The sequence below is a fragment of the Schistocerca piceifrons genome, unplaced genomic scaffold (assembly GCF_021461385.2).
Source record: "Schistocerca piceifrons isolate TAMUIC-IGC-003096 unplaced genomic scaffold, iqSchPice1.1 HiC_scaffold_1871, whole genome shotgun sequence".
Classification (NCBI taxonomy): domain Eukaryota; kingdom Metazoa; phylum Arthropoda; class Insecta; order Orthoptera; family Acrididae; genus Schistocerca; species Schistocerca piceifrons.
The window spans coordinates 119,952-139,461 of NW_025727758.1; the positions used below are offsets into that span (position 1 = coordinate 119,952).

At 44.8% G+C, this 19,510-nt stretch overlaps 1 protein-coding gene across 1 annotated transcript; it reads left to right on the forward strand.

Annotated features, from left to right (window-relative positions):
* Positions 1–697: 697 nt before the first annotated feature.
* LOC124741128 lies at positions 698–19,299 on the forward strand. Its single transcript, XM_047248657.1, has 5 exons — positions 698–710; positions 4,905–5,047; positions 5,103–5,219; positions 11,838–12,069; positions 17,141–19,299. Exons 1-5 carry the CDS (start codon positions 698–700, stop codon positions 17,257–17,259), a joined length of 624 nt encoding a protein of 207 aa, XP_047104613.1. The 3' UTR covers positions 17,260–19,299.
* The last annotated feature ends 211 nt before the right edge of the window (positions 19,300–19,510 follow it).

The following is a 19,510-nucleotide window of genomic DNA, read 5'->3' on the forward strand; positions in this document are numbered from 1 at the left end:
ACACACTTAACATGAGCACATAAACTGTGAAGCGCTGTTAAATGTTTACAGAACAACTAGAATTCCATTTCTATGATAATGTGTTACATAATGGGGTTATGCAAACTGCTCGTTTAGTGCACATTATTCTTCAAAGCTGTATAGAACCAAAATTAGAATTATTATTACAATTAGAAAATAAAGGAAACATAATGAATATCAATACAGCATGAATTTCCTTGACATTTATAGGGAAATTAGAAACTGTCGTAATCATCAAAATGTTCACAAACATAGATCAAATGTGACGTATTATCTTGTGCATGATGTTCATGGGACTCCAAATGGGACATCTTCATTTGTTCATATTCTGTAATGAAGCTAAAGCTCTGAGCAATTAGTAACAAGATGGAAACCATTGAGCATATACTGTGCAGTTAACTACAACAAGTTTTGTTAAGGAATAATATTTTTCTGTGTATGTAAACCGTTTCATGAGATTAGGATCATATTAGTGTTTAAATATTCCCATTAATCAATAAACAAACAAAAATGGACATTTTAAGAGCATACTTAGCGGAGATATGTTAATTAAATTCAGTTTCAACAGATGAAGATTTCAGTTCCATAACACCCTTAAAACTGGAGTACGCTCGGCTCTGAGGGACGATATGTAGTGTTTCAATGTATTAGCCGAAACATCGACTTCTTTTCCCGCATGAGCGACGCAGGTAAGTTGCAATTAGTTGTTGGAACGTATATTCTTAGGTCGTGATCAGTGTATTAAAGAAAAGTGCTTCTTTCTGTTTTGAAATGAGCAGCACTCGAATTCGTGACAGCATGGCCCACTCACATGCCACTGTGCAGGTCACCAACGATCGTGTTGTGAAGAACGTTAATGTCTGTCATTACGCTCGGGTGGAAAGGTCATGGGACAGCGATATGCACGTTTACAGGCGGCAGTAGTATTGCATACACAAGGCCTAAAAGTGCAGTGGATTGGCGGAGCTATAATTCGTACTCTGAAATGTTCCATTATGATTACGGCTGCACGACAGGAATTGACAGACTTTCAACCTGAAATAGTAGTTGGAGCTGGGAAATGCCATTTCGGAAATGGTTGTAAATTCAGTATTCTGAGAACCACAGTGTCAAGAGTGTGCCGAGGAAACCAAATTTCAGGCGTTACCTCTTAGCACGTACAGTGCATCGGCTCACGACCTTTACTTAGCGACCGAGAGCAGCGGCGTTTGCGTAGAGTCGTTAGTGCTAACAGACAAGCGCCAATGCGTGATATAACCGCAGAAATCAATGTGGGACATATGACGAACGTATCCACAAGGACAGTGCGGCGAAATATGGCGCTCATGGGCTTTGGCAGCAGGCGACCAGCCCTAGTGGCTTTGCTAACAGTACGATATCGTCTGCAGTGCCTCTTCTGGGTGCGCGGCCATATCGGTTGGACCTTAGACGACTGGTCAGATGAGTCCCGAATTCAGCTGGTAAGACCTGATGGTAGGGTCCGAGTGTGGCGCGGACCTCACGAAGCCACAAACCAAAGTTGGCAACAAGGTATTGTGCAAGCTGGTAGTTGCTGCATAGTGATGTGTCCAGTGTTTACATGGAGTGTATAGGGTCCTGGTTGTGTTCGGGCGCTTGGAGATCGTTTGCAGCCGTTCATGGACTTCACGTCCACAGACAACGATGGAATTTTTATGGCTTAAAATGTGCGGATATGGCCAGGCCACAGTTATTTGAAATTGGTTTGAACACAATCCTGCACAATTCGAGCGATGATTTAGTCACCCAGTTCGCCTGATACGAATCCCGTCGAACATTTATGGGATATAATCGAGAGGTCAGTTCGTGCACAAAATCTTGCACTGGCAACACCTTCGCAATTATGGGCAGCTACAGAGCCAGCATGGCTCTGTATCTCTACTGGGGACTTGGAGCGACTCGTTGAGTCCATACCACATTGAGGTGCTGCGTTATGCTGGGAAGACGAAAGTTCGACACGACATTAGGAGGTATGCCATGATGTTTGTGACCTCAATGTCTACGGAAACGAAATAATTTCTTAAATGAAACAAGTAAAATATCCTTGTTTTTAATAAGTTATCGTCAAGTTTTTGCTGAGTTCTTATGAAGTTATTTTATGTACAGTCAAAATATTTTCATAAATAAATCACGAAGAAGAAGAAGTATTAAATGAATGAAAAAAATAATTTTGAGCTGAATTTTTATCAATCCAGAAACCTCCTGTAGGTCCACCCGGTTAGCAGCGCTGTCTCACTCGCTGCTTTTTGATCGGGAAGGCGGTTTTCCACATATCTCGGCGAATGCGGGCTGTTTCCCCTAATTCCGCATCAGTTACACTGTGTCCTGGTGATTGCTGCACAAACACTGTTTCCACGTACGCATACATCATAATTATTCTGCCATGTAAACATTTAGGGCTACACTCGTCTGGTATGAGACGTTCCCGGGGAGGGAGGGCGGGGGAGGAACGGGGGGGGGGGGGGGGTCGGGGGAGGGGGCTCCCCAGAACCACATAAAAATCCTGAGTTCGGTGTGGGACGGCGGAGTGGTGGGTGGACGGTTGTGGCCTGTTGTGGGGTTGTGAACCACAAAGGGCTACAGCAGGACGAAGCCTCTCCATCGTTTCTAGGTTCCCGGTTTAATACAATATCGCCTGCTGTACAATTAATGAGCGTCGTGTACTCTACTAATATGCTCTGGTTGCGAAAAAAGCAGATACTTTGAAAGTGATGTACTACCCGTTGGGAAAAGTGTTAAGAAAATAATTGGAAAAAGTATTTTTTTCTGCTAAAGACTTTAGTCGACTGTAGATATTCCGACGAGATTTTGTCCAACTGTAACGACAATTTGAAGTCTCTATTTTTAAAGGTACAGAGAAATCTTGCAATTCTCCTCTGAATAGTATAGCGAGTGAGCGCCAAGATAAAAGTTAATGGAAATATAAAAGTTCCAGTCATAAGAAACATCGAGTGAAGGGGGAAGATTTGTACAGGGAAGCTGGTAGTGGTGCTACAGCCGACACTGCGTGCATGTGACATATTATCATAATGAACTCATCCACTGCAACTGAAGAATATTTTACCACAACACCTTGACCTTCATGAATTCTTTGACCGACCTTCAACCGGATTCCATAGATGCTGAGGGCAGTAGCACACGAACAGTCGACGTTCCCACGCACCAGCTAATGACAATCTGTCTCTTTGCCGAAGTCGCCTATAGGTACGTCAGTGAGTTTCCCCACTTGCGACCCTTACCGTATCTACACTGAAGGGCCAAAGCAACCGGTACGCGTGCCTAATATCGTGTAGGCCTCCCAGGAGCACGCAGAAGTGGCGCAACAGGACATGGCATGGACTCGACTAACGTCTGAAGTAGTGCTGGAGGGAACTGACACCATGAACCTGCAGCGCTGTCCATAAATCCGTAAGAGTACGAGGGGGTGGAGAGCTCCTCTGAACAGCACGTTCCAAGGCATCGCAGATATGATCAATAATGTTTATGTGTGGGGAGTTGGGTGGCCAGCGGTAGTGTTTAAACTCAAAAGAGAGTTCCTCTAGCCACCGTGCAGCAATTCCGGAAATGTGGGGTATCGCCTTGCCCTGATGGAATTGCTAAAGTCCGTCGGAATGCACAATGGACATGAATGGATGCAGGTGATCGGACCAGACGCTTATGTGTCACCTGTCAGAGTCGTATCTACAGACACTAGCGGTCCCATATCGCTCCAACTGCACACGCCCCACACCATTACAGAGACTCGACCAGCTTCAACGGTCCCTTGCTGGCATGCAGGGTCCATGGATTCATGAGGTTGTCTCCATAAATGTACATGTCCATCCGCTCAATATAATTTGAAACGAAATTCGTCCTACCAGGCAACTTGTTTGCAGTCATTAACAGTCCAATGTCGGTCTTGATGGGCGCGTACGAGGCGAAAAGCTTGGTGTGGTGCAGTCATCAAGGGTACACAAGTGTGCCTTCGGGTCTGAAAATCATATCGATGATGTTTCGTTGGATAGTTCACACGGTGACCCTTATTGGTGGCCCAGCATTGAAATCTGCAGGAATCTGGGGAAGAGTTGCTCTTCTGTCAAGCTGAACGATTCTCTTCAGTCGCCATTGATCCCCTTCTTACAGGACGATTTTCCGTCCGCAATGATGTAGGAGATTTGATGTTTTACCGGATTCGTGATATTCACGGTACACTCGTGAATTGGTCGTACGGGAAAATCCCCACTTCAGCGCTACCTCGAAGATGCTGTGTCCCACAGCTCGTGCGCCGACCAAAACAACCCGCTGAAACTCACTTAAATCTTGATAACGCGCCATTGTAGCAGCAGTAACCGATCTAACAACTGCGTGGGACACTTTTCTCATATACAGACGTTGCCGACCGCAGCGCTGTATTCGGCCTGTTTACGTATATGTGTATTTGAATACGAATGCCTATACCAGTTTGTTTGGCGCTTCAGTGTAGAAAGAGTGCCCATTCTCCTCTACTCCGTTTGAACGCGCTCCTCAGCGAGTCACGTTCCCACAGCGTCTTCTGGTAGCATTGAATCCCGCGCTGGCCGTTGTCGTGATGTTTCGGCTCAGCGGTGTGTTATCCACATGGTATGTTCAGCATCAATCATTTCAATCCACAAATATATTTTAACAATAATTGCAGTTACGTACAAACTCTCTCAGTTCCCAATTCAACACTAAAAGCCAGGTACGACGAATCTTTTTCTTTTTTGTGTGTGTGTGGGAACAGTAAACGTGAGTTTCTGGACATGACCCACAAGTATTTTACTTGAACTAACTTGTCATAAAATGCATGTGGCAGACGTGCGCAGAAAACGAAAGAATAATTTTTTGTCACGTCTGTGTGTTGGCAGCTGGCCGCTCTGAAAATAAGAAGGAAAACGGCTGCGGTCAAGGCGAGAGGCGCCGCGCTTCCTGTGGTTTCGCTCAACCGGCGGAGAGACTTCGTGTGCGCTCGTCGCTGTACTGGGACTGTTCTGCGTGCGACGCGCGCTGCGTGTGTCGCCACCTCAGTCAGCCTCGACAGCCGACGACGCGTCCAGCGGGCGTAGCTGCGTCGCCGCTGGCTCTGCTGGCATCAAACGGGGCCTCCGTGCTGGACTGCGTCTGCAGCCACGTCGGCCGCGGTGAGGGAGAGAGAGGTGTTTTCCTGCAGCTGTCAGCGCAGGGTAAGTACTTCCTCGTACATCACAGAGTCAAACGGCGCTATACACCACGTCGTCTCGAACTTGTGAGAGGCAGCTGGGCTTTTGCATACTGCTACGAGGCAAGACTAAACGTCGCCAGCCTCACAGTGAAGGACCATGTTCATTAGGGGGAAACTACACTTAATGTCAACATGTAGGTGACTGGAATTTGTTCTCCATTTTGCGAATCAGAAGATAACACAAAGTTCGATTTGGCAAGGCTTTAAATTAATGATCTTCAGTTGTTTATTGGATTTAAAAAGTTTTCCAGGTGTATGCGAATAACACGAAGTCAAGTGATAGACAGGATGGAGAATCCAACTACTCGCCACATCCTACATTACCGATGCAAGTTCGTGAAAAGGTTGTGATGTAAGTGCCCTTTATGTATTTCTGTAATTTTTACATAATTATGAACGTTGTAGACATTACAGAAGGGATCAATAGCCTAACAATACCGCCACTGAAAACGGTTATAACTACTTAAAGGATAACAATACTTCTAGAGAATCTATAATAAACTTCAAATTGTTTGTGTCTTTGAGCAAGTGCACTGAATTGGAAGCCTGAGCATACGCAGTGATCTGTTGCCGAAAAGTTACTTATCATCAGTGAAAATGACGCATGCTACACAGAAACTAAAGGCATCTGAGCACCAGCTGAAAAACTGAAACTAGATTACGCCGATTACTTGCATAAAATGAGCTGTTTTGGAACATTACTAGTTCACACCATTTTCGTTTTTTTTTTTTTTTTTTTGAGTCATCAGTCTTCTGACTGATTTGATATGGCCGCCACAAATTTCTTTCCTTGCCAACCACTTCATCTCACAGTAGCACTTACAATCTACATCCTCAATTATTTGCTGGATGTATTCCAATCTCTGTCTTCCTCTGCAATTTTTGCCTTCTACAGTTCCCTGTAGCACCACGGACGCTGTTTCCCGATGTCTTAATAGATGTCCTATCATCCTGTCCCTTCTCCTTGTCAGTTGTTTTCCACATATTCGCCGCGCGGGGTAGTCACGTTTCGCGCGGCTTCCCCCATCGGAGGTTCGAGTGCTCCCTCGGGCATGGCTGTGTGTGTTGTCCTTAGCGTAAGTTAGTTTAAGTTAGATTAAGCAGTATGTAAGCCTAGGGACCGATGACCTCAGTGGTTTGGTTCCATAGGAACTTACCACAAAATTTCCAAAAAAAGTCCCACATATTCCTTTCTTCTCCGATTCTGCACACAACTTCCCATTCCTTACGTCATCACTCCACCTAATTTTCAACATTCATCTGTAGCACCACATCTCAAACGCTTCGATTCTCTTCTGTCCTGGTTTTCCAAAACACCTTGCTTCACATCCATACAATACTGTGCTCCAAACGTATTCTCAGATATTTCTTCCTCAAATCAAGATCTGTATTTGATAGTAGTAGCTTTCTCTTGGCCAGGAAAGCTCTTGATGCCGCTGCTACTCAGCTTTTGATGTTCTCGTTGCTCCATCGGTCATTGGTTATTCGATTTACAACACAATTAATATGTTCGTATCACAATGACCAAGACAAGTACACAACGGTATGCACATAAGAAGTTAATGAGGATCCTCAGTGTTGCTTCCCAGCGTCTGGTTACTGTAACACAGAAACAACCTTTGGCAGCATACTGTGATGAGAGACTTGTCGTTGCAGAAAGTGAGAGCCCAGTGATCTGTTTTGGCAGACAGGGAGACCCACACTCACGTAAGAGGACCTTTCTCCTGGCCCTCTGCGAAGTTTTTCTAACGGGATGTCCACACATGCAAATGGCCAGCTCACCATTTCGCCAGGCAAATCACTTGACTACAACTTTCAGAGCCGTTCCACAACGCGCTTTGTTCTCATTCCAGACGGTACCCAAACTCGCCAACAAGTTTCCATTCTGAATGCACCCTTCATCATTATCTGCAATGAGGTCCTCTGGCATCTGCGATTGCCATGTTCACCTGTGTCGTCCGTTCGCCTCTTGTCTTCGTCAAGCGCCTTTTGCTACTGTGCACGTATCTGTGTGTCTGTAGCTGGGCAAAACCTGGGCTCGGAAAGCATCCGCCTCACCTAACCTGCCGGGGTGGCCGAGCGGTTCTAGGCGCTACAGTCTGGAACCGCGCGACCGCTGCGGCGCAGGTTCGAATCCTGCCTCGGGCATGGATGACTGTTATGTCCTTAGGTTAGTCAGGTTTAAGTAGTTCTAAGTTCTAGGGGACTGATGACCTCAGATGTTAAGTCCAATAGTGCTCAGAGCCATTTGAACCTCACCTAGTCAGAACAGTGGCGCCCAACTGCCCTCCTGCAGCAGCAATTCGAGTCCACTGCCGGAGGTTGGGGACGAGTTTCACCACCTCTCCACCTCAGCACAGCTCGACGTCCCATCTGGCTAATAGCTTACGACCTATACCTGTTTCTGTATATGGATAGCTCGTCCAAGTGGTCGTGCTCTGTGCGAACCGATTCAGTGACAGTAGTGAGTACTCAAACTGTCTGTCTAACATCTACGACTGTCTCACAGCCGCGCGGGGTAGCCGTGCTGTCTCGGGCGCCTTGCCACGGTTTGCTCGGCTACTCCCGTCGGAGGTTCGAGTCCTCTCTCGGGCCTTAGCGTGTGTGTTGTCCTTACCCTAAGTTAGTTTAAGTTATATTAAGCATTGTGTAAGCCTAGGGACCGATGACCTTAGCAGTTTGATCCCATAGGAACTTACCACAAATTTCAAATTACTGTCTCGTATTTGTTGCGTACCGTGTTTAAAATCGAGGTACTTTGAATACAATGATCGCCTTAATTCCAGCGAGATTCTCAAAAATATTGGTCATAAGGAATTCGAGTAGCACTTTATACACAAGGCATTCTGAGAGCTAATGTTCAAGGCAATCAAGTGGAGGATTTATTAACTCGTGAAGAACATATATCATACAAAATATTATGAAGAGGTGTACTAATACATGTGGTACCACGACTCAAGACGGATACAGAATCATACAACATGTGCAGAAGTAACTGAAGGGAAGTGTGCTGTAACCATTACAGATCATATTGTACGTTAATTGCCTATTATACAATGCTAATAATAATCTCATAAATTTCTCAGGTGACGAAATTTTACCTTGAGAAGCTCCACATATACCCACTCACAAATTTACATGATTTCGAACTCATACAGACATTGGCAGCTTTCTTTAAAGGTTCATAAATACGAAACTTTGCACCCCCCCTATTGGAATCAGTGAAATTGTACAAACAGTTTGTGGAGACAGGAAATGGAAGAATCAGATATGGTCAATCGTAGTTAAAGCAGGCGGTAGACGACAGGTTATCAGTAGAACACTAGCGAAATTCAGTCAGTCTGGCTTCCAAAATGCTCGTGGGGCCCATTCTAGAATATTACTGTGGGTACCACAGCAGACAGCACGACGAGAGGATTTTGGGAGTGTACAGAGAGATACGAAGGGTGTCAGGCTAGTCTGTGTTTTGCGAAAGTGTCACAGGAGTGCTGTAGAGCCTAAAGTGGTTGGGGCTTGGAGATAGGGGTCAGCTTTTTCAACAACGAATATTAAGTATGGAATCTGGGACTATACTACAGCCACCCACGCATTGCTGTGCTTGGGACCATGAAGACAGGATTAGATAAATTACACAGAGTAATTTGAGGTGACACTCTTTCAGAGAACCTGATGCAAATGATTCTACAATATAAAGTACCTAGTACCAAGAACGTCACAGTGGTTGCTAAATTATGAATACAGAGACACACTTCTGGCCATTACAACTGTTTTATGAATGTGTGATGTCTGAAGCAGCAGACATCATGCAGAATCCGCAGTTGGGATGAATATAATGTAAATTGAAGGTGGAGTCAGGTGAAAGGAAATGCAAGAATAGACAATAGCGATCCAGATAACTGATTTGTCGCGACGGGCTATGAATCCACGATCTTGGGTGCAGATGCACATCTGCATTCGATCTCTAGAGGGAATCTAAAATCAGTGAGTGTGGAGGACATGTGTGAGACTGCAAGTAGGTGGCGCCTGGGTCGCCCGGGAAGCACGCCGGGGGTAGTCCGCGCGTTTGCGACAAACGATCTGCCTGGGTGGCGCAGTGGTTAATGCAACCGTCTAGTAAGCAGAAGATCCCTGGTTCGAGTACACACATTTTGACTCTTCGCCGCTCATTCCGTATAAAGTCCAGATGCAGCTGATGTTATTAGTTTCTTTCCCTTCCTTTCCTTTCTCCCACCTGCACCTTCAATTTACGTAACATTACCACTGTATCACAAGCCCAGACACGATGGACAACATGAGGGCTTGAATTATTTGCTCGAAAGATAATGTTAACAAGCTCTTAAAAACAGTGGGCAGCCACCGAACTAGACAAATCGGAAATATGGGCGGCTGCTGTCCACCTTACCGACTATGGGCTACGTACAAAATAGCACCCCATACAATGCTGCCAGCTGCTGCCAACGCATGGGAACGACAAATGCAGCGTGGCCGCCTATGCTCTTCTTGGAGCCTCAACACATTGACACATCCATCGCGATGCTGCAATGAGAATGGCGACTATCCTGAATAGACGATAGTGTGAGATGCCCTGTTTTCGGGTATCTAAGAAAATCTAAGGATATGGTTGGTTAAAAATCAGCTGAAATTTTCCAAAAAATACGGATTTATGTCCGACATAACATATTTTGGTTATATACATCCGTTTATAGCAAAACTCAACAGATAAGATTTAATAATTTATATCAAAGAAGTTTTTCATTTGGGAGTGTGTACTAAAAGGATGCGCAATTTCAAATTCTCTGTCTCTTAATTTCATAAGGAAAATTCTAAATTCCATACCTATAGAAATATCGTTTTATTACAAAAAGTTATATTGAGATATTCCAGTTCGATTACAATAATGATACTCTTATAACTACATTTATAGTTTCCACATTTGTACATCTTCCATCCAGGTTTCAGAGTCCCAGTATACAGCTCATGTACCCAACGGAAACATTCTAAACATCTTACCCAATCTTCCCCTGATTTATCTTTATGGTATGAGACAGAATAATAGAGGCGGTCCTCATGTGCGCTGTCTTTGTCGTCTGTCAAGAGGAGGGAAACAGAATCCTTAGCAAATGATAACTAATATGTCCATTTTATTTCCTCCCCCCCCTCCCCCAACTCGTTATAGGCACCTTGGTTTTGTTCTGGCTGACCTTTTGGGTGCCTTAGTGTTTTTACCTTTTACAATATTGTCCTACTTCTTCTAAAATTGCTGTGTTGCATTCTAGCTTGTCTTGAGTTGACGACTCTTCCTAAAGCACATTTTCCGTCTACCCTAGAGCCCAGTTTCTCTTCCAAGTTTCCTGACTTTACGTAATCTAAAAGCCTAAATTTTGCCACCTGAAACACTTTGGGCGCTTTTAAGAAACCCAATTCATTGCCTTCCTCATATCCTCATCTGTCCAGCCATCTCCTGAAAAGAAATAAAAAGCGAAATCTAGAAAGAGGCACATTTGTTAGATGGTCGAAATTGTCACCCTAACAGTATCCGAAATTAGGCACCCTTACCTCTTGACAAACATGGTTGACCTATCGAAACATGTAATGAATTACTGCATTCGAAAGCTACTCACAGGTTTCGATAATATATCACCAATAAATAAGACTAAAAAATCAACTTACCATGCGATTGCGTTGCTTACATTAAAAAACTAAACTAAACTCTGCCCGAATAGGCCATGAAGACCCAACGGTACCGACCGGCCGCCGTGTCATCCTGAGCCCACAGGCATCACTGGATGCGGATATGGAGGGGCATGTGGTCAGCACACCGCTCTCCCAGCCATATATCAGTTTACAAGACCGTAGCCGCTACTTCTCGATCAAGTAGCTCCTTTAGTTACCAGGGCTGAGTCTGCCCGGCTTGCCAACAGCACTTGGCAGATCGGATGGTCACCTGTCCAAATGCTAGCCCAGCCTGACGGCACTTAACTTCGATGATCCGATGGGAGCCGGTGTTACCACCACGGCAAGGCTGTTGGCTGTTTCTTACACTGTTTCTACAAAATATTACATTCAAACGTAAGATATTAAGAAAAAAATCAGCTATAAGCACAGAACGTGGCTGATGTGCTTGGCAGTTAGCAGGATAGTAAAATGGTGGCAGTGCATGGATTTCATCTAGTTTCCGCTTTGAGAGCACTGTCCAAAGACAAAATAGCCAATCACCTGGTATTGGGCCACCATCAGAAAACAGGGCACCCTACCCTATGGTGTTACCCCAGTTTACAGCTTCGTCATTGGATTCACCAGCGTCATCGCACCTCTCATTGCGTCCACGTCCAGGTGAGTCGCCACCATTGTCACAGCGGTGATAGCCAGCTGAAGCGCTGATGTACTGCTCGTGGAAGCATGTAGTGCACTTCATGCCTTGTTGATGTTTGTCCATTGCCCCTCTCGTGTTGTTGCAGTTTCAATGGATGGTGTTGTTGATGTAGAGGCGGGTAATTAAAGCCCTGTCTGAGCAGAGTGCAGCCCTCAAGATGACCGGAAAATGTTTTACAGGAAGTCACTGGATATTGCAACTGTGCAGGACCTCGACACGCCTTGCACCGCGGTGCCGGTTGTGGCGCACCCGGCACAGAGTAGCTGGTGTCACGGACCACCGTCGCCTGCAGAGGGAGACCAGCTGCCCAGAGACGAGGAGGGGCGCGGCGGCGCCCTGGTGGCTGTTCGCGGCATCACCTGGACCTCTGGCAGGGGACTCAGCGGTGGCCTCGCGTGCCTCGTCGCTGCCGACTGCACCAACCCCTGCTCCGTGCATGGTATGTACACCACTGAAGGCTACAACCACTGATTATGCATCTGATCCTCCTCTCCACTTGTTACATTCGTTCTGTCTGCTGCCACTTGTCCTGTTTCGTTAGACTAAACATAAGTGACAACACATCGGCCAGCCACTAGGAGACAGCAGGCTATGACTGCGTAAACACCGCATCTTGCTTTGTAAATGTCCTCCATTAACGAGGAACAGAGTAAGATTGTTCAGGTATAACCCAGCTGAAGCCACACACTAATGATCATATCCTGCAGGGCCAGCAGTCTTCGGAGATGTTGATTGCTATGTTTCAGCCGCTGTTCCAAATACACTGCCGGAGGAAAACTGTACACTATCGTCAAGGGCTGTGTAAGAGTGTTCCTGGAGCCACTCTGCGGCAATTCCAGAAGTGTGGGGTGTCGCATTGTCCCGCTGGAATTGCCGAAATCCGTCTGAATGCACAATGGACATGAATGGATGCAGGTGATCAGACAGGATCACCAGTGAGGGCCTTATCTAGATGTATCAGTGGTCCCATATCACTCCAACTGCACATGCCCCACACCGTTACAGAGCCGCCAGCAGCTTGAACCGTCCCCTGTTGACATGCAGGGTCCATGGATTCATGAGGTTGTCTCCATGCCCGTACACGTCCATCCACTCGATACAATTTTAAACGAGACTCGTCGGCCAGGTAACATGTTTTGAGTCATCAACAATCCAATGTCCGTGTTGACGGCCCAATCGAGGCATAAAGCGTTGTGTCGTGGGTACACGAGTGGACCTTCCGTTCTGGAAGCCCATAACTATGATGTTTTGCTGACTGGTTCGCACGCTGGTACTTGTTGATGGCCTAGCGATGAAATCTGCAGCAATTTGCAGAAACGTTGCATTTCCCGCACATTGAATGATTCTCTTCAGTCATCGTTGGTCCCGTTCTTCCAGGATGTTTTTCCGGCTGCAGCGATGTCGGAGAGCTGATGTTGTAACAGATTCCTGATATTCACGGCACACTCGTGAAAAGGTCGTACGACAAAATCCGCACTTGATGACTACCTCAGAGATGCTGTGTCCCATCGCTCGTGCGCCTGTAAAACGACGTTCAAACTCACTTAAATGTTGATAACCTGCCATTGTAGCAGTAGTCACCGGTCTAACAACTGCGTCAGACACTTGTTGCGTTATACAGGCGTTGCGACCGCAGCGCCGTATTCTGCCTGTTTACATATCACTGTATTTGAATGCGCATGCCCATACCAGCTTCTGTGGTGCTTCTGTAATTTGAATACTGAAGAGTCTTAGTCATTCATTTCTCTCGGAGATTGGCGATAAAATGGCGGTGATAAAGTCTCTCTGTGCACCTTCTGTTTTCACTCTATAGGCACAACGGTGCTGAGTGTCTGGGTAAACAGTTTCTGAAAGTTTCGTTTTGTGGTACAACCACGCCCCGACGACGAATAAGTACTTCTGGTTAACAGCTTCAGCCATATGTACAGGATAGCGTTGTAGGCCGGCAAGAAAGAACATACATTTATAGACAGACTGCCACACATGTAGACCTCAAAGCACCGGCGCATAGTCGCAAGTTTCAACACTCGTCTGCGGAACATCATCCTTAGTTTAGGTCTCCGAGCTTCTATACAGTACAGACGCACGTCAAGGGAGACGCGTTGTGTGAGCGGCGGTGGCCGACCGAACACCATCTAGGGAATAAATGGAGGACACGATGTACCTAGTGTGTCATCAGGGACCACAGAGAACTGCCAGCTTGCATCAGCATCAATGTCGCATGTGCCTCTAGCCGGGCTACTGGTGACACCATGACACTACTAGAGTCATAAGAGAATGCCCATACAATGAGCTAGTGATGGATTAAAGAGATACCTGCAAGATGTATTGGTGTGAACCTCATTCTAATAACTTTCTTTTGGGAAACTTAAGTTTCGATTTACCCAAGAATATTATCCCATAAGGCATCATTGAAAGAAAAAAATGCAAATTAAATTGACTTACTGACTGTTATATCCCAAAAGTTGGAAGCTGTTCTCATGTCAAAAATAGCTACTTGTAATAGTTTTAGCAGGGGTACTGTAAGGTTTTCCCAGTTCAAGTATTCATCAAAAAGCACACCTAAGAACTAATGAAATATTAAATCCTCTTAGTAACCAGAAGTGATCCCCTGTGACTTTTTGTGATCTCTCAAAGGCTTTTGATTGTGTAAATCATGGAACACTTCTAGATAAGCTCAAGTACTGTGGTATAAATGGGACTGCACTGAAATTGTTTAAATTATACCTAACTGGAAAGGGCAGAAAGTCGAAAAAAGCAGTTCACATAATACGCAAAAACTGGTGATTTCTCAAACTGGAGAACAATCAAGAATGGGGTGCCACAAGGTTCGGTCTTGGGTCCTCAGCTGTTCTTAATATATATTAATGATGTGTCATTCTATATTCACGAAGATGCAAAGCTGGTACTTTTTGCTGATGATACAAGTATAGCTATCACAACCAACAAACAAGAATTAATTGGTGAAATTGTAAATGATGTTTTTCAGAAAATCATTAAGTGGTTCTCTGCAAATGGGCTCTCATTAAACTTTGACAAAACTCAGTATATACAGTTCCACATAGTAAATGGAAAGGCACCATTAGTAAATATAGACATTGATCAGAAATCGGTAGCTAAGGTACAATATTCCAAATTTCTAGGTGCATCCATTGATGAGGGGTTGAATTGGAAAAAACACACTGAAGATCTGCTGAAACGTTTGAGTTCAGCTACTTATGCTATTAGGGTCGTTGCAAATTTTGGCGATAGATATCTCAGTAAATTAGCTTACCACACCTTTTGTCATTCTCTGCATTCATATGGCATCATATTCTGGGGTAACTCATCATTGAGTAAAAGAGTGTTCATTGCACAAAAGCGTGTAATCAGAATAATTGCTGGAGCTCATCCAAGATCATCCTGCAAACGCTTATTTAAAGATAAAGGGCTAGAGATCTTCACTGTACCCACACTATATAGACATATATATATATATATATATATATATATATATATATATATATATATATATATATACACTTATGAAATATGTTATTAACAGTTCAAATGAATACAAAAGTAATAGCAGTGTACATGGCTACAACACCAGGAGAAAGGATGATTTTCACTACTCAAGGTTAAATCTAACTTTGGCTCAGAAGGGGGTAATTATGCTGCCACAAAAGTCTTTGGTCATTTACCTAATAGCATCAAAAGTCTGACATATAGTATTTAAAAGGAAATTAAAAGAACTTCTTAATGGCAACTTCTTCTACTCATTAGATGAATTTTGGGATATAATAGGTGGGTAATTTCCCCAACACCCACAAAAAAGAAATTAAAAATATTCAGTGTCACCTAATATGTTGTGTTATGTAATATCTTGTATAGACACCTGTTATTAACCTGACATGTTCCACATCAGTAGGAAGTGTTGTATTCATGATCTATGGAACAAGTACAAATCTAATCTCATCTAATCTAATATAGATGAGCTTTTAATGGTGTTTTCTGAGAATTGTTTGGTGATTCTCTGAAGATGACCTCACCACAAATTTTGAAAATCCATGCTACATTCATTTCTGTAAAACAAACAGAGCCACACCAACAGCTGATGTAGCACATGAACAGGAGTCAGTAAACAGTGCAGAATGCTGCAGTTCTTTGAGTGTAGATACTGACGAAAATTAGAACTGGAGGAAGTTGCTGCTCAAGAAACTGAGTTGCACTTCATTTACTCTTCGTATAATTATGGTTTTGGAAACAAACGAATCAAACTCTTGACAAATTTTACACATTTTCACTAAAAAAAATTCTTACAGAATAATTGTCTGGGGTAGCTTATCACTTAGAAAGAATATATTACACAAAAGCGAGGAGTAAGATCTGCGCCGATAGTCGCGCAAGGTAACACGCCGTTTCTGGATTTGGGGAGCTGAGCCTGACACCAGAGAGAATCCGCCCGCGCGTTAACGATTTAGGCTGGAAGGCTGGCGAGCTGGCTGGACTGGGCATGGGTTTTAGGTGGTTTTCCACGTCCCGCTAGGTTCGATACGTAGGAACTGTACAAATCAGGTAAATTTTTCGAATCATCTGACATCTGGCTAAGTGAATTCCAGGCTGGTTACCACGTTACATGCTACATAGACATTTAGTGCACGTTTTCACACTTCCACATAGGATTTACTCTACAGAAAGACAGATGGTGTACACTGATTCCGTATTGTTGACTGTAAATGTGTAGTCTACTTGAACCCACAGTCTAACCACCTGTTTGGCCGAGGTCTCTGACGCACGCTTGTGCAGGGGCTCTATACCCGGAGCTAAACTGGTTAGAGCCCCAGTGGTGGAAAAAATTACCACTGCCAGTATTTGGCCGACAAGGGGAGGAGAGGTGGTGACGTAATGTTCCTGGTCACCAGACTTGGCGCCAACGCCCTGGTTTAACTGCCAGGCCTCTCTGCAGTGCCTGATGATGTGAGGGCGTGTGACACTGTCGATGGCGATCCGTCTGTCGGATGGGGACGTTAAGCTCTGCGGCCCACATGGTGCTATTCGGAAGTAGTCGGTTATGTGCCGGGAATGGCTCCCTTATTTCACCATCATCATAATCATCATTGTCATATTGATCATCACACAATACAAGCATTACGCTACACTGCACTACACACACACACACACACACACACACACACACACACACACACACACACACATAGGATATATATGTAGTATTACACCAAGTTCGTTTAATGGAGCGTGTTCGAAATAAACAAACAAAAACCAACACAGCATAAGCGAGCAGTAAGGATAATGTGTGGTGGTCACCCATGATCGTCATGTAGGTGTGTCGTTTTCAAGGAGTTAGCATCTTAATTGCACTATGACGACACATATATTCGCTAATGGAATTTTGTATAAATAATGCATCACATTTTGAGAATAAGTGTGACTTCCATACTTTCACCACGTAGATATCGACAGTAGCTTCTCCTTATTTCCCCATCACCATAGCTGTTTTCTTTCAGGCTGCGGTCGACGTGCCAGCAGACGCAGTCCAGCACGGAGGCCCCGTTTGATGCAAGCAGAGCCAGCGGCGACGCAGCTACGCCCGCTGGACGCGTCGTCGGCTGTCGGGGCTGACTGAGGTGGCGACACACGCAGTGCGCGTCGCACGCAGAACAGTCCCAGTACAGCGACGAGCGAAGCGGAAGTCTTTCCGCAGGATGAATAATCCACCGGATCTCAGCCTCATTCAATTTTCCTTTCAGAATGACCTGCTGCCAACACACAGTCGTAACAGAAAATTATTCGTTACTTTTATGTGTACTTACTTATACTCTACGCTTTCAGAACGACAACGACTTTAACTAAAAGTTTTGTGGACCATGTACAGAAATTCTGGTTTACTATTCCGATACCAAAATCGTCAGGCCAGCCGTTCCTTCGCATGAGCCGAAGGATTAGGACCACTGCCCAGCGCGAGACAGGACCCCAGGAGGAGGGGCTGTGGGAACGTGACGCGCTGAGGAGTGTGCAGAGTCGCAGCAGAGAAGAGTGTGGAGTAATTCTAGAAACGGCCAGGGCTGCAAAGTGGGAAAACAGTTGACACATGCGACTCTGACAAAGCACAGAGTGTTATTAGCCGATGCATGGGAATGGAACTGGCTGGAGGACAGAGAAACCACAGGAAGGAGACAACGTGTTGGTTGTGGAGGTCAAAATCTTGCCCGCTCTGTAGTGCAGGATTGGCGGTGATCTGTGGCCAACCTGACGGCAGAGCACAACCCTGGTGCTGACGACCCTTACCTGTTACCGTGGTGACACGACGACATCGTCAGCTGCGACTGCAGAGAGTACACCGAGTTTGAACAGTAGATCAATGGAAACCCGTCTCCAGATAAACAGATTTTTTTGATACACCAGATCGGTGGTCGTGTTGCTGATAGGCCATCATCCACGCGAGCAGCTGCAGCAGGCCCCAGACGTGAGTCGGTGGGGAAAGTGTTATGCTGTGTGGGACATCCATCTGGGCGGCCTCGAGACCTGAGGCAGTATTTCAGGGCATCATGAAAGCTGTTCACTTGGGCAACATTACTGCAGACCACCAGCAGCCACTCATGAATGGTGTTTCCTTAACAGCAATACCATCTTCCAGCCGAACAACTGTCTATGCACAATGCTGAAATTATCCTATAGTGATTTCTCTGCTCTCATCCTGATGCTTCGCATCTCTGAAGCTATTGGGTCTCAGGCCAACCCCCACAAATAACTGGCCCATAATTTACATTTATTGCGTTACCTGTGCGCATATGTCTGCTGCTGTACACCTCCGCAAACCTACCGTGGGTTTGTCGAAAACATGCCATTCTGAATGCCGGCTGTATTGCGTTCCACAGATGGACCAACAGCTATGTGTCTCATACATTTACACATGGTTAAAATATTTTGATCGGCTTGCTTACGATTTCGTGGGATTTGGATTCTATAACACCAACACTTCATGCTACTCATCATTTTCACTAGTTCATAAATAATGTTTTATTTCTATTTTCCACATAATTTGTTAATATTTATGTTAACTTGTAATTTAGCATTTAATATGTACATTTTCTGTATGTGAATTGTAAACTGTGACATATTGTATAGTGTATATATTATTCGTCCGTTTTGTTACAGTCCTAGATACATTTTTTTTTCTCAAACTGAATCAATAGATACGAGTTGCTGTTTTTTTGAGTCGTATGATACCATTTTTGTTTTCATTTGTGCAGTACCTCATTTTTTGCACATGAACCTGGGTTTTTATTGTACTCATCCATTATCTCTGGTTTTTATCCTATGTCACATTTATAAGAATATTCGGTATGCTTTCTATGTAAAAGTATGGGCAGCCTAGAAATCCAGCAAAGCTGGTAATATTAACGAACGACAATGAATGAGATGTTACATCTCGTAAACTGAAAACAATTTAATGAAATAAATTATTGTATGAACTCTAATTTCGTTGAGACCATCACAAAATCACAGAGAATATTTTGTTTTAATGACTGAAGATATACACTGAAGAGCCAAAGAAACTTGTACACCCGACAAATACATCGTGTAGGGCCCCCGCGAGCACACACAAGTGCGGCAGCAAGGCGTGGCATGGCCTAGACTAATGTGTGAACTGGTAGTGGGGGGAATTCAAATCATGAATCCTGCAGCGCAGTCGATAAATCCGTAGGAGTACGACGGGGGGGGGGGGGGGGAGATCTCTTCTGAACAGCACGTTGCAAGGCATCCCAGATATGCTCAATAATGTTCGTGTCTGGGTTGGTGGCCAGCGGAACTGTTCAAAGTCAGAAGAGTGTTCCTGAAGCCACTCTGTAGCAATTCTGGATGTATAGGATGTC

What these genes read in the sequence shown, in the direction of transcription:
- LOC124741128 (XM_047248657.1), top strand. An exon ending in CCTGCAGCTGTCAGCGCAGG is followed by an intron (nt 5,220 to 11,837) that starts GTAAGTACTTCC and finishes GCAACTGTGCAG; the next exon opens with GACCTCGACACGCCTTGCAC. An exon ending in CAACCCCTGCTCCGTGCATG is followed by an intron (nt 12,070 to 17,140) that starts GTATGTACACCA and finishes GTTTTCTTTCAG; the next exon opens with GCTGCGGTCGACGTGCCAGC.